This window comes from Phodopus roborovskii, unplaced genomic scaffold (assembly GCF_943737965.1).
Source record: "Phodopus roborovskii unplaced genomic scaffold, PHOROB, whole genome shotgun sequence".
NCBI lineage: Eukaryota > Metazoa > Chordata > Mammalia > Rodentia > Cricetidae > Phodopus > Phodopus roborovskii.
In genome coordinates, this window is record NW_026126624.1 from 1,031,391 (window position 1) to 1,047,048 (window position 15,658).

Consider the following 15,658-nt stretch of genomic DNA (forward strand, 5'->3'; position numbering starts at 1 on the left):
ATTTTTCTTTCACAAATTTTTATAATGATTAGAGGCCAGTGAGCTGGTCCAATGGGTAAAGGCATTCAACACTAAGCCCAACAAACTGAGTGTGATCCCTGAGATCCACATTATGGAAGGAGAGGAAAGCACAGACTCCTGCAGGTTATCCATGAACCTCATGGGGTAAGTGCTCACTCTTGTACTCCTGTGTATTCTCCTTCTCTCTCTTTCTCTCTCTCTCTCTCTCTCACACACACACACACAATATATAAATATAAAATTGATTATGTTTAGAATTTCACTAATATATAATTACTGTATTATTCCTATTACTACATTATTATATTCTTCAGTGTAAAATTAAATTATGAACTAATTTGAGGATATAATTCCCAGGTCAATAATACATTAAGTTCATATTACAAATTCTTCTAAGTGTCCATGCTGGTCCTGGCATAACTGTAGGCACTTGGGAAATGACAGTAGATGAGAAACAGTCTCTTTGTTTATGAGTCTGACACACTAATAAAAGTGAAACAATTATTAAAATTGTTCTGCAGTGCCTGAATTGGATATGAACCATGTGGCGAAGTAGCAAATCTGTAGGAGAGTTTGTCTGCACCAGAACTGACTCTACAGCAGAAGCCAAGTCACCTTTTCGTCCTATCTCCCTACTCATAAGAAAGGGCAACAACTGCTGGGCACTGCAAATGTCTACTCCTTTAAGTGAGCAATTTGGATTCTTCTATGTAAGAAACTGGATGGATACCAAATGCATGTCCATATAAGAATAGGAATAGATTTTCTGTGCATGACATTACAAGCTACAAAAAAATGTATGTAGGAAAGAGGTCTAGAAAATAAATGACCCAGGTGACCAGATCACAGGGTAACAAATCCTTGTCAGGACTTTAAGACTATATTTGGCTCTAATGCATCTAATAAAACAACAGTCATACTGTCTAGCTACTCATGGAAAATATCAGGAACTGTATACAATTAGTACAATAATCACTTTGTTTGAAATTATGTTTGGATCACAGGTGACAAACCACCTGTGGTGGTTTCTGTCACCCTGTTTGGGCTGTACTGAAAACAAGTAAATCACAGTCAGAGTGCCAGTGGCCTATCTATCATCAACAACCCCACAGATTTATCACTACGATCCTAGGGAAAAACAAAAAAACTAAGGAAATTTCATGTGCAATTATTTTTAAACATTTGTATAAATTAGGACTGGATTTGTATTTTACCTCCTCTTCTTGAGACCTTTTCTTATGAGCCATCTTATATAACTTATGTAGTTTTCGTGCATCAAATTCTGTAAACTTGGAAACAAAAATCCATAGGTTCCTAAAAGAAAAATTGTACTAGTAAATTATACAATTTAAAAAGTGATTTTGCTGTTTTGTTTAAGACAGGGTTTCTCTGTGTAGCCCTAGCTGTCCTGGAACTCACTCTGTAGATCAGGCTGGCCTTCCTCTGCCTCCTGAGTGCTGGGATTAAAGGTGTACACTGCTGTCCAGACTAAAAAGTGATTTTATTTTATGGATGGCAAGCTACTAAATTTTATTGTGAAATGTTCTTCAGGTCCTTGCACTAAGCCAGGTATAAAAGTTCATGCTGTAATCCCAGCACATGGGAGGTTTTCAGTTCATCCTCAGATCAGTGGCATCAGTAATATACCATTGTGTGTTTCTGTCAAGAGCCCAGCAGTGAATCTTAAGATAGGGGCTGTTTTGGGAACTCCTAACTTCTACAGCAGGATCTACATCCCTAGTTCCACAAGCCTTCCTTTACCTTCCCCACATCAGGACTCTGCCCACACTCCATCTTTACCACCATCTCCCACACTGGAACCAACAATCAACTGGTAACCTGTATCACTGCCATGCTTTCTTCCCAGCTGTCACCACTAAGGCCTGTCATATCTTCCTTCAAACTCTCAGTAACTCCTTGTTCTAGCATGGTATTGCTGTAAAGCACAGGAATGGCACAACAATGGCTGTTTACACAGAGTGACTCTGGAAGCAGCAATGAATCAGAAAAAAAGTTTCTTCTCATCCAAGCTTTCCAGCAAGCACGTTCACTATGGCTGTGCTGTGCTAGGCCATGTAGTGTCAGATAGAGCCACTTAGCTTACTAAGGCCTCTTATAAGAACAACAGTCTTCTGAGCACATTGCAACTGAGTCCTAAACACACCCAATGCCCTAGTTATCCTCTTTCAAGTTTCTGCTGAAGCTTTGACCATGCTCATTTAGTGTTTCCACTTAGCTTGTCACAGTTCAAGGTAGCCAGCCTCCCTGGCCATCCTTCTGCAGGCATGTGCTTTTCTGTTTTTTAATTTCTATTTATTATTTTATGTTTATGGGTGTTTGGTCTGAGTGTATCTCTCTCTGTGTGTACTAGGTGCATGTCTGGTGTCTGTGGAGGCTAGAAGAGGGTCTGGAGTTCTTAATGGCCGTGAGCCACTACGTGGATTCAGGATTTGAACTTGGGTCCTCTGGAAGAAGAGCAGGTACTTTTGCTGATGAGCCATCTCTCCAGCCCTGTGAGGCACTTTCTTTACACAACTTCTAAAACTACTTCCATGCTTGTTAGATAAATAGCTTCTATGGAACTTATAACTTGTACTATTTCTGAACTTTTAAACCAAGGAATTTTTAATGAACTGCTGGTGATGGGGTATTTAAAACCAATAGATCCAAGTGCACAGTAGGAAGCCCAAGATGATCTATTGCTATCCTCCCACCTGGTAAAGACAATGCAAACGGTGTTAAGAGGACAGAAATGACTATGCCCTGTACTCAGGGATGTGTGGTACATTATCATTAGCATCATGTCTGAGGTTTCTGAAAACCTACTTTTCACTCAAAACCAATCTACTAAAATAGACTACAAAGATGCATTAACCATGAAGTACATAGATTCAAAGTAAATAGTTTATGGAAATAAACTTAGCATAAACTTTTCAAAATCCCTTCTAGTACTGTGAACTGAAGCCAGGACTTTCTACATGCTAGGCACATACTGCACCACAAAGCTACATCACTAACCACCCCCACCTCCTTTTTTTTATTTTTTGAGACAGGGTTTCTCTGTGTAACAGTCCTGGCTGACCTGGAACTTACTTTGTAGACCAGGCTGGACTCAAACTCACAGAGATGCACCTGCCTCTGCCTCATGAATGCTGGGATTAAAGGTATGTGCCATTACTGCCTGGAATCCTTTTTCTCACAAGGTTGGCCAGTTTGACCCTGAACTCAAGCTATACCCCATGAAGTTCTTGATCTTTGATTCTCCTGCCCCAACATCATGAGTAGCTCAATTAGAAAACTGTGCCACCATCTTGACTATTGTTATAGTTGCTTTAGAAAATTATCATTTCTTCAAAATATCAGGTTGATTGTCCCTATTTGGAAATCCCAAGACATATGTTACACTCTTAGCCTCATATGATGGGTCACAATCAAAACGCACATGCAATAAATGCATTGTACAAAAATAGATGAATAGAAAAAATAAAAAATAAATGCACTGTATAAGAATATATTAAGTACATGAAATAAAAGTGAATTTCGTGTAAGATTTGATTTCCCCTCCCAAGACATGCCATTACTTATGTTTATGAGTATTTTAAAATCCAAAATATTTCTAATTCTAAGCATGTCTGTCAAGGGATGCTTAACCTGTTTATAAATTAATACATGTATAAGCCATAATATCTTACATTAATCTAAATTGCTACTAGGGTTCTTTAACTAAAGGAGATGAAAATGGAGATCCAAGTTCATACGCATCGACTAACCATTGTCTCGTTTCCTATGTTGGTGCCTGTACTGGTGCTTTTAATGTCAGCTTGGGAAAAACGTCCTCACTAGACTGGCCTGTGAGCAAACCCGTCATAAATTTTAAAGATCATTTATTTACTTATTTTTATTTTATGTGCATTGGTATTTTGCCTGCATGTATCTCTGGTGAGGTGCTGGGGGTCCCTGGAACTGGAGTCACAGACAGTTGTCAGCTACCATGTGGATGCTGGGAATTAAACCTGGTCCTCTGGAAGAGCAGTCAGTGCTCTTAACTGCTGAGCCATCTCTCCAGTCCCCATACATTTTCTTGATAGATGACTGATATATGAGAAGGCCCAACCCACTCACTCCTGGGCCAGTGGTCTTGGTTCTATAGGAAAGCAGGCTGAGCAAGCCACAAGGAACACGCCAGTAAGCAGCATCCTCCATGGCCTCTGTTTCAGCTCGGGTCTCCGGTTCCTGCCCTGCTTTAGTGCTTGCCTTGACTTCCCTCAGCAGTGAAGTGTGACCTGAGAGTCATAGCTGAAATGAACACCTCCTCAAGTTGCTTGTGGTCATGGTGTTATATCACAGTAATAGAAATAGTAACTAAGTATGGAACCAACCAATTTCTTATGGTAGATATAACAATACATAAATACTAACTTGAAATGAGTAAAGTATAACTCTAGTTTCTATGTCTCATGGGTTTAAAGCAAATATTCTGAGAATAAGCCAGAAAGTTAATTACTATTATTATCTTCCTCTTATAAATTACATTAATAGCAGAATGTTACCACATCAGAAGGCTGGGCTTGACAAAAAGGCTTATATCATGAAAAAGAAGTTGAAGCCTACAGGTAAGTTGTCAACAGATAAAATTTTGTTGGCAAAAGATTTATTGGGTGACTATGCTATCTATTTTAAAAAACAGAGCACACCCACACACTGTCAAAGAAAACTGGAGAGATTCAAGGCCAGAGTGGGTTACCTCCTCCACAATTTGATGTGCTCCTGATCTGAATAGGCTTTAAGGCACTCGGCTATGCGGTCTCCAATCTTAAGCAGGCAGTTCCTGGTGTGCTCCAGCTGCTCTTGCACACTGAGTCCCTTGTCAGGCTTGTCCAACTGTTTCAGTGCCTTTTTCACAGGCCGCATCCTCTCTTTGCACTGGAACAGATCAAGAGAGTAAATGAGCCACTGCAGGAAAGAGTTCAGTTATCATATCCACACACTCAAGAGTTAAGAAACACACCCCACCCTCATGCTACACATCACTATAGGAGTGGGTAACACCAGTGGAACGGGACAAGTGCAGCTACATAGAAACCCTGAGGTACCAGTGCCGTCACCAGATTTGGGATTTTGTGAGGACCTTTGATACCTGACTTAGCCTCTCTGAATGTCCTGTTTCCTCATCTGCAAGAGGGCTGTGGCCACTAAGAAGATCAAATGTAAGACAGCATTATAGGCTTAACCTGAAAACCATGATCATCCAGTTTCTTGATAATGAAAAAACAAAAACCCTGCACTATGTGGTAATTTCCTCAGCTAGAAACTCAGATGCATTTTTCAGTGTTTAACTTCAATTTCAAAATGGAATAAAAAAGATTCTACAAATTGGAAAATACTTACAAATGACTGTGAAAATAAAAATGCATAAATGATTTCTAAAGAAGAGGTAAATTACCATGTAGCTCCAGCTAGTTTGGAACTTGCTATGTAGTCCAAATTGGCCTTGAGTTTGTAATCTTCCTGCCTCTGTCTCCATGGGGATGGGGTTACAAACATGTACCACCTTATTTAGCCACATATGTAGCTAATATGAGCAAGAACCTTGATTCAAAACCCAGTAACATGGGGGCTGAGAAAAGGCTCAATGGTTAAGAGCAGCGGCTGCTCTTCCAGAGGACCTGGGTTTAATTCCTAACACCTACATGTCAGTTCACAACTGTCTGTAACTCCAGTACCCTGGGATCTGACAACTTCATACCAATGCACATAAAATAAAGTTAAAATAAATTATTTAAAAACAAAAAACAAAACCCAATAACACAGAAAAGGAAAACTGTACCATAGAAGCAGCAGCTATTACTTTGTTCATAAGCAATATATTAAGGAAGAACAGAGAAATGATGAATTTATTCATTTAATCAATTCACTCATTCATTGATATTTTTTAATACATAAGTAAAATTCATACAAAACATAATCGTCAAGTAAAATAAAAGAAATCAAGAAAACTGACTTAACTACAAAGAACAAAACGCATGCATATGCAAGTATGTTTTAAGAGTATACAGAGAAAGGCCAAAAGACCACACAGAACTGGTTCAATTTTCTCTCTTTTGTCATCCCAGGTCAAGACTATTTTCATATTTCAAAGAAGCCAGCTTTTTCTTTAGCCTGAAAGAGTTGCTGAAGGGAGCCCTGACTTGTGGATGTTTGGAAAGAGAATGGTAGAACACATAAAAGACTGCCACACCTTCCCATCCTTCCATGAGGAAACAACTATTTCCTGGTCCAGCTCTTAGCTCCACAGCATGGAAGAAAGTATGATCCAAAACCTTAGCACTTCAAACATTAGCCAAGGCCCTTCTTCTCATCAGCTGGCATGCCTCAGTCCACCATTCTAGCCACAAGAGCCACCATCAGATCCTCAAATGCACCATACATGCTCCTGCTTTGCCTTGGCATATTCATCCCCGTTCTTCCCCACTATATTTCACTCTTCCTTTGGAACCCAATTCAGACATCACTCCTTAGTCCTCCCAGACTAGGTCAGATTCCCTTCTTATTAGACCTCCACAGTATCCATTGTTTCTCTTCTATACCCTATCCTAAAAGCACCAACATGATCCAGGGAGCTATCTATCTGCCCTATTATTATTCAGCTTAGTCACAGATACTATTTTCTCTATAAACAATAGACTAATCTTCTTTGAGAAATGCTTCTGAGAACCCCTCTAAACTCTTCAGGTTCCTGTACAGGTGTGGTACATATAAACTCATGCAGGCTTACATATACTCATAAAAACAGTAATACAAGACATCCTGATTATAATTAATAAGCAATATACTTCCAAAACAACACACCAATTAATGTGTATACCAAATGAAGCTCTGTGGATATGCCTGTAAAGGGCAGAGCACAGCACTGTGCCCAGCATCAGCATCCTCTATTTCAAGACTTACAATGCTGAAGGTTTCCTGGTCCAGATCATCATCTTCATCCTCCCCAATAGGAACAGGTTCACTTCCTGCTGTAATGTGGACGGGACCCTGAGATCTCTTTGACTTATTTGAAGACTTGGCATCACCACCTTTAACCTTCGAAAAGAGTTACAAACAGTACTTGTCATTTATATAATCTTGAAATCTACATAGGCTTCTTTTTGTTTTGCTTTATTTTATTTGGTGTTGGTGGAGGTGGTAGTGGTGTTCCTATGAATGTATGTGTGGGCATACATGAGTTTATGGGTATCACACCTATGCATGAATCTGCAAAGGCCATAAAAATAAAAAGGCACCAGACCCCAGGAACTGGAGTTATTAGACATTGGAACCACTGTGTGGGGGCTGAGAACTGGACCTAGGGCATCTGCAAGAGCAGCAAGCTCTTAACCACTAAGGATTGCTCCAGCCCTACGATCCAATGCCTATGGGGTATTGCTAGAGCAAGTAAATATGATGACCTCAATTTACACAAACCTACAAGATTAACAGCTGATTAACAATTCTTCCCATTTCTGGCTCTAAAGGTACTAAATTACAGCTTCAAGTTTATCAATATAATTTATAAGAACGTCATGAAGAGACTAAAAATTTATACAAAACTCCCCAGAGTATCATGTAGCAGCCTTTCCTAACAGCTACCTTCTGATCTGGGAATCTGTATTAACTACATAACTGTAAAGGCTTGCAAGTCAAGAGGAACAGGCATTGAGCCCAAAATAAGGAAATTTTAAAAAACATAAATGGGGTACCCGGAGAAATGGCTCAGCAGTTAAAACACTTGCTCTTACAGAGGATCCTGATTTAGTTCCCAGCACTTACATGAAGGCTCACAAATATCTCTATTTCCAGTTCCATGGATCTGACATCTCTGTAGGGTCCTACCTGCTTGCCGTTCTCATACTCAGGCACACACACATAAACATAAAATAAAAATAAATATTCTTAAAATAAAAACTAGTGTGTTCAAGGCCAGCCTGTCTACACAGTGAGTTCCAGTACAGCCAAGGCTACATAGAGAAACCCTGTCTTGGAAAAACTAACTAACTAACTAACTAACAAATAAATAAATAAATAAAATGGAAATTCTAAAGCACAGATAACATGGTGTCACATCAACCTTATAGTAGTAGTTATGAGGAAAGAATCAGGGATGAGTGATCTGATCAAGAAGATCTAGGTATTCATAATGTGTTCATGAGATACAAAATGCATAAGCTGGGGTGGAAACACCACTTAAACATGAAACAATGTGAACATGCCAAGTAGTAGCATATGCCTTTAATCTCAACACAGAGAAATCAGAGGCAGGAGGATCTCTGATTTCTAGGCCAGCCAGGGTTATTAGTGAAACCTGTCCTCAAAAAGAAAAGAAAAAACAAAGCAAACAAACAGAATAAAACATTATTCTGAGATACAGCTGCAAAAGAATTTATCATAGTATCGTTCCTCCTTTATCTATGTGGATGTGCCTTCCAAACATCATGTGTACCACATGTGTGCAATGTCCACAGAGGCCAAGAGAGGACAACAGATCCCCAAGTTACAGATGGTTGTGAGAACTGGTAACTGACACCAGCACCCACAGTATAGTTTCTAACATTACAAATCAGAAAGTAATTTTAGTATGAAACTCACTACACAGAGCCAAATAGAATCTGCCATGTCTATTACAAATGACCTTATCACCTGTTCCTCAGCGGTGAGGTTGTTTGCAATATACAAAGAGGTTACCCAATGGTCTGAGCTGACCGTTATTTTAAATATATACATACCTACATATATAATTGTTGCTGTTGTTGTTGCTTTTATTTTTACAAGACAGGGTTTCTTTATATAGCCCTGGTTGTCCTGGAACTAAATTTGTAGACCAGGGTAGCCTCAAACCCCGAGATCTGCCTGCCTCTGCTGCCTCTGCCTCCTAAGCACTAGGGTTAAAGGTGCGTGCCACCACTGCCCAGCCAGTATTTTTATATTTATGCTCATATTCTTCGGGGAAATTTGTAAGATATCAAGGGCTGGAGAGGTGACCCACAAGTTATAAACACTGGCTGCTCTTCTTAAGGACCTGTGTTCCAGGCCCAGCACCCTCACGGCAGCTCACAGCCACCCGTAACTCCAGTTCCAGGGGATCCTTCTGGCTTCTTCAGGCACACATGTGGTATACAGACATACATGCAAGCAAAGGATCTATACACATAAAATCTTAAATTAAAAAAAGAAAAATCAAGGCATCAATAGATGGCAGAATTACAGCTGTGATTTGCTTGGGGAAATGGTTAAGGATTGATTACAAAATATTTTTTCACATCTCACCAAGCTGTATCAATTCTATGGTTTATAATGAACTTCACAAAATTCCAACATGAAGGCTTTTTTAGCCAAGGCTATCCCAGTGGCTACTGATGACATGTGGTATTTCGTTTGAATCCTAAACTCTTCCAACAACCTTGATTGTGTGTAGATTGTATTCTTCTGACATTATAATCTAAGAACCTATACCTCATATTCTCTCACTTGTCCTGTCTCATTCCAAATACCCCTCCCCAAATATGTAATGACAGATCAAACAAAGGTCTTCTACGTTGGAAAAGCAAGACTGTGCATATCTCCACTTTCCTGTATGGAGGGTGCAGGGATTCTCCTTACACACCCCCAACCTTCCTTCCTGGATATACTTAAGGACAGTTGTCCTAGGGCTTGTGCCTTGTGTTATTTTAAAATCTAAACAGAATTTACAAAATGAGTATGTTGGATACCTTCTCTTTCTTGTCTTTGGACTTCTTCCTTTCTTTGTCTCCTTCCCTGTCCTTCCGAGAACTCACTGGTTTCTCTTTGTTCTCCTTGTTCTCTTTCTTCTTTTGCTTTTTTTTCGTTGGACTTTTTTCTAAGCCATCATCCTAGGAAACAGAAAACCATGAACTTTTTCGTCTTCTGCTTCTTACGTTGTTTCTAAAGGAAACTCATCACTGTACAGAAACTTAGATCACTTTCAGGCAGACCCTACCAGCACTCACTTACATTACTCTGAACCCATTAGACTTGTCCAGGAAGACACCATTACATCCGCTGATCTAATTCTCAAAGCTATTCTTTAAGGCATTGACCAAATGGAGTTTAGTCCGGTGTTCATGAGGCCCTGACTTCGATCCTCAGAACCATCCCTCCCCTAAAACAATAGCATTACTGTCCCCATTTTACAAACAGAAAAAAATTGAGGACCAAAGAAACACTACACATGTCCATGGTCAGCTAGTAACTAAAAAGGCTGTTAGTACCTGAATTTGAGAACATGCATCTGAAGCTATGTTAGTCCCTATCCCCGCCCTGAGGCCCTCCTGGGGGACCATCATCAAAGAAGTACATTCAGAATAGAATAAGATCTTACTACAGAGTTGTTACTCACTGAAAAATACTGTACTTACACTTTCATCAGACTAGATTAAAAATTGGCAAGTCACTGGCTAAGCCCAACTTCGAGAGAACCTTCAATTAACTGAACTGCATTATGTAAGTCATAAGTCTCCTGGTTAACCAGTCTCTACCAATCTCTCTCATCCTCTAAAATGGAAGTAATTACTGTCATCTATCATGGTTTGTATCGTTTACTCAGTTATGTAAGAATCTGCAGTAGCTTACTTAAGATGAGCCACTATGTGGTGGTTTGAAGAAGAATGGCCCACACAGGCTCCTATATTTGAATGCTTAAGTCACCAGGAGTGTGGAATGTGATAGGAATAGGAGGATTAGGAGATCTGACCTTGTTGGAGAAAGTAAGCCACTGAGAGTGGCTTTGAAGTTTCAAAAGAAGCTCATACAAGCCCCCCATCTCTTTCTCTCCCCCCCCTCTCGTGTGTGTGTGTGTGTGTGTGCGTGTGTGTGTGTGTGTGTATGTGTCTGTCTGTCTGTCTGTCTGTCTGCTTGTGGGTCAGGATGTAGCTCACAGCCACTTCTCCAGCACCATGCCTATTACCGGCTATGATAATGGACTAAGCCTCTGAAATCCTAAGCAAACCCCAAATTAAATGCTTCCTTTTATATGAGTTGCCTTACTTATGTTGTCTTGCACAGCAATAGAACAGTGACTAAGACATAACTATCTTCTGACATTTCAGGTGAAGATAAACACATTCTATGAACTCTGTATGTAAACAAATACATCACATGATTTCATGCAGTTCCACACCTTCACTTCTCCCTCTTCAGATGGGTTGTCTGAGTGTCTAGGAGACGACAGCTCAAGCCCATGCTCATCTTTCAGCCTGGGGGCTTTGTTTTCCTTCTTTACTCGAGGCTTCCGCTTCTTTAGTTTGGTCTAAGAAATAAAAATAAGAGAAAACCACAAATCAGCCCCAACCCAGTAGCATGACCAAGAAATATTCTGGCCAGCTGATGCAGTAACAGCCACATAATACAAACAAGACACTTTAGGAAACAAAGGTGCAAGTCATTTTACCTGAAAGAAAATAAAACTGAACAAAACTACCTACTAGCCTCTCCCTAGCCTATACTACTTTAAATGCCTATATTCCTTGAAAATACTGATTTCATTTTTGGAATTCATCCTAAAGGTAAAATTCCCAGAAAAGGTTAAGACATTTTGTGTACAAAAATATAATTAACATTAAAGGTGACAGTATTAACTCTTGAAAATTAGGTATCTGAAACTAAGAAAAAGGTAAAAATATTGTTTAGCTAGCCAATCAAATAAACAATATAAGCATGATCTAACTTGCCTCTGTAGAACTTAATATATCATAATTATATTCTCACTATACTATCTACAGATAGTATACCACTGTGTAAAACAAATGGAAGTGATTTTATTCATGTAAGTTCTATTTATTGTATACATACATGTATACATGACACAGCCAGGGAGCACATAAACAACATGCCCACACAAAGTACAAACATTAGATTCTGTCTTCTCTGACACCTTACCATGGGGAAACTAAAGAGAACTTTCCAATGACTTCATTAGTAACTTGGTATTTTTTAGTGAGCCAAATATAAACAAACCTGAAGTCTAATTTCTGAAATTAAGTGTGGAATCCAACTATCTACTCCTGGAATCCATTATCACAGCAGCCCAGGAAGATATCAAAATGTCCCCAACTGAGGACGCAGCATAGGAAAGAATAAGGGCAATCCAAAGATATATATAATATTCTGCTGCATGAATGAAATTGTACTTGAGTGGAATATTAAGAATGGTACCAGGATACTGAGTTCAATTATAAAAGAGCATTTTGTTCTTAGCAACCTCAAAAGCCATCTCTGACCATGAGAGCACTGTCATGATGCTGTGCAGTACCTAGAAAGGTTATCTCTTGTCCTTCTTAGCTCGCAGAGTCACAGCCTCCCCTGGGCAAAGCCAGTTGGCAGTGCACGCACTCACTCACGCACTCACACTCACACACTCACTCATGCATACACTCACACACACACACTCACACACACACACACACACTCACTCATGCGTACACTCACACACACACTCACTCATGCACTCACACTGACGCATTCACATACACATAGACACACACTCACACATGCACTCACATTCACATACACTCACACTCACTCAGGCACTCATACACACAGACTCACACACTCACACACTCGCTCACCCACTCACATACACACACTCACTCACACACTCACACATTCACATACACAGACTCACACACGCACACACACTCACACTCACTCAGGCACTCACATATACACAGACTCACACACACACTCATGCACTCACACTCACATACACACAGACTCACACATTCACACTCACTCATGCACTCACACTCACTCAGGCACTCACATACATACAGACTCACACACTCACACGCTCCCTCCACACGCTCCCTCACACTCACTCACTCACCTCCTCTCCACTGGTCACAGTGCCCTTCTTCTCTAGACCCTTCCTGAGCAGCTTCAGCAAGTAGTCCACTCGGGTCTGCAGCTGCTTCCCCTGGGGCTTTTTATCTGTCTCCACTGGTAGAATCTTCAACAGGAAAGGAAGAGAAGCACCCACCACCACCCACAACCTGGTTAGTGAATCCAGATAAACAGAGACAACAAAGAACTCAGCACAGTCCTTTCCCTCCCAACCACCCGAAACACAGATTAAAGCCTCAGATCCTATTCTCATGTCCATGGCTCCCAGTCACTGAAAATCCCTCATGAGCCATTCTTGTTTTACAAAATGGGATGGAGAAATCCAGCTCTCCCACTGGCTCCTACCTGTGCTGTTAACAGGGTAGAACAACTCAGGTAGGAGGGGCTTGTGGCTTCATCTGCTAGAGCATCCCAGCCGTCGTGGATTTCCTCCTTCCAGGAGCAGGGAATCCCTGGAGCTAGGTTAAAGCTTCGTTTTAGATTGAAAATGCTTCTTAGAGCATTGCCGGAGAGCACTGAGCTATGCCAGGACATGGTCTGTTTGACTACCACAGCTGGACCTCTCTGGCTGGACGGGATTTGGTCTCAGTGCTTCTAAGCAGGGTGCTATCACCCTCCTAAACACAGGTGGGATGAGCAGTATTTAATGTGCCAGGACAAAGCCCTGAGAGGACCACACATGGAGTGGGTCCAGTCAACTGCCCCTGCCTACAGCTCTAAGCACAGCCTTGCTATTTGAAAGAGAATGGGTGGGAGGCTCAATTTTGTGGAAAAAAGTACAATCAGAGCTCAATCTCATTACAAAAAATACCAAGGTGACACTCACTAGTACTCTGTGTACTGAGATGAAAAAATGTTAAACAATGGGCCAACAAGGAAGGCCCAGGAATGCTTTCAGTCCCAGTAAACTGACCATCTGATACTTGCTGTAATGAGATTTGGCCTATAATATATACCAGAATTTTAAGATTTCTCCTATATAATTTCCTCTGGTTGTCATTTTTCCTTTTATCATTATCTAGGAAACACGACACAGTCCACTAAAGATGGTAACTTCCCAAAGATAAAGAACCCCCCCCCACCACATTGAAAACAGTTAAAGATAAGTCACCAATACAAAAATCTTACACAACAAATCTAGAAACATCCAGCATGACAGTTACTTACTTTATCAGTGAGCTTTAGCTCTGGGTCTGTCTTAATTAGCTCCCAATTTCCATAACCATGTTCATAGATCCCAAGCAACAGGCGAGAATCATCCTCCACGCCCCACTCGACATCAAAATGTGCCGCTTTGACCCGGCAGGTTAAGCAGTATCTAAGGGGTTCAAAACCAAGGGCCTGAGAAAAGGAGGCCTTTCCAACATGTTGAAGAATCATCCCCAACCACACACAGCTCTAACCTCATTCTATGTCCATCCAGCCATGCAGGTACATAGTAAAGACACTCACTTTTTTTTTTCCTCAGGGTCCACAGGAATAGATTTATGCAGCATCTCAAACTCTTCTTCATGTTGGATAATGGACTTCACATTAACCTGAACCCCAGAGATCTTGATTGTCGGGCCTCTTCTCTTGCCTGGTCCTTTCCCTAAAGGATATAAATTTTATATTCCTTAACTGAATCTTAAAATTTGTATTGCCATTTGTACCTTAATTTTCCTGTTTATTCTTCTTTACTGTAAACTTAGTTAACAGAAGACTCTAAAGCAAATTTAATGTTAACTTTTAGAAAAACCAAAAGTAAGTGCTTTAGATGAGTCATATTTATCTCCAGTTATTACTTCTGGAAAAGTACAACCTCATGTTTAGGCTAACACATACTGAAATAATAATAAAGACTGACCATCACAGATGGCATGTGGAAATCATAATTCACCTACAAGTACAATAAAACCACTCTAACCAGAGCCTAAGTAAAAAACTATAAGATAATCAAGATGCCACTTTTTTTGTAAGAACAAAGATGGTTCTCAGTAGAAAAATTAGAAAAATGAGTATCGACAGTTTACATAAAACAACACATAAACATCAATCTTAAAAGACACAACCTCATTCACCAAAAATAAATAAATAAATAAATAAATAAATAATAAATAAATAAATAAGTCTTCTTTCTCTCCTATCAGGGTAGCAAAAATCCAAATGTTTTCCAGGTGTGGTGGTACAGGTCTTTAATCACAGCACTTCGCTGGAGGATCCCCTGTGCCTGTGAATTCCAGGACAGCCTGGTCTACACAGTGAGTCCTATGATAGTTTGTTCTACATAGAGACAACCTGTCTCACAAACAAGCAAGCAAAAAATAAATAAATAAATAAATAACGCCACATTCTGTCTGTGAAGCTTGCCAGCAGGCACTACCAACCATCTACTGGTAGCACCCAGGAGAATCTAGTGATACCAAAACAAAATCTCCATACATTTACTTTAGGACTCTACAACCCCACTTCTAGGAATCTATCTTAAAAGAAATTCTGGCAGAGATATAAGAAACAGCCACTAGTACCAGGGACTAAGTGCTACAAGGGTTGCACAAATGCTTTCTGACTGAATCCAAAACCTCCTCCAGGTAGGAATTCATGCTACTACTATAAACCTGACCTGAACACCCTACCAGAGAGTCCTGAAAGGGTAGTGCTACAGAGCAGAGCAAAGAGTAAGAAAAGGATGGGGTAATTGACACATGTAGACAAGGCCTGAGATCCATGAGGACACCTCCATTTCCTAGAGTGACCACTTCAG

The 15,658-nt window shown here is 40.2% G+C and overlaps 1 protein-coding gene across 2 annotated transcripts in view; it reads right to left on the reverse strand.

The window, feature by feature from the left end:
* Positions 1 to 15,658, reverse strand: part of Chd2 (chromodomain helicase DNA binding protein 2) — a 113,435-nt gene that overhangs the window by 16,157 nt on the left and 81,620 nt on the right. For both annotated transcript variants that reach the window (XM_051206522.1, XM_051206521.1), the window contains 8 exons: positions 14,368 to 14,506; positions 14,083 to 14,233; positions 12,899 to 13,021; positions 11,195 to 11,323; positions 9,768 to 9,908; positions 6,970 to 7,104; positions 4,766 to 4,944; positions 1,236 to 1,335 (listed from right to left, as the gene is read on the reverse strand). In XM_051206522.1, coding sequence (XP_051062479.1) covers positions 1,236 to 1,335; positions 4,766 to 4,944; positions 6,970 to 7,104; positions 9,768 to 9,908; positions 11,195 to 11,323; positions 12,899 to 13,021; positions 14,083 to 14,233; positions 14,368 to 14,506 — 1,097 coding nt within the window. The remainder of the gene's footprint in view (positions 1 to 1,235; positions 1,336 to 4,765; positions 4,945 to 6,969; positions 7,105 to 9,767; positions 9,909 to 11,194; positions 11,324 to 12,898; positions 13,022 to 14,082; positions 14,234 to 14,367; positions 14,507 to 15,658) is intronic.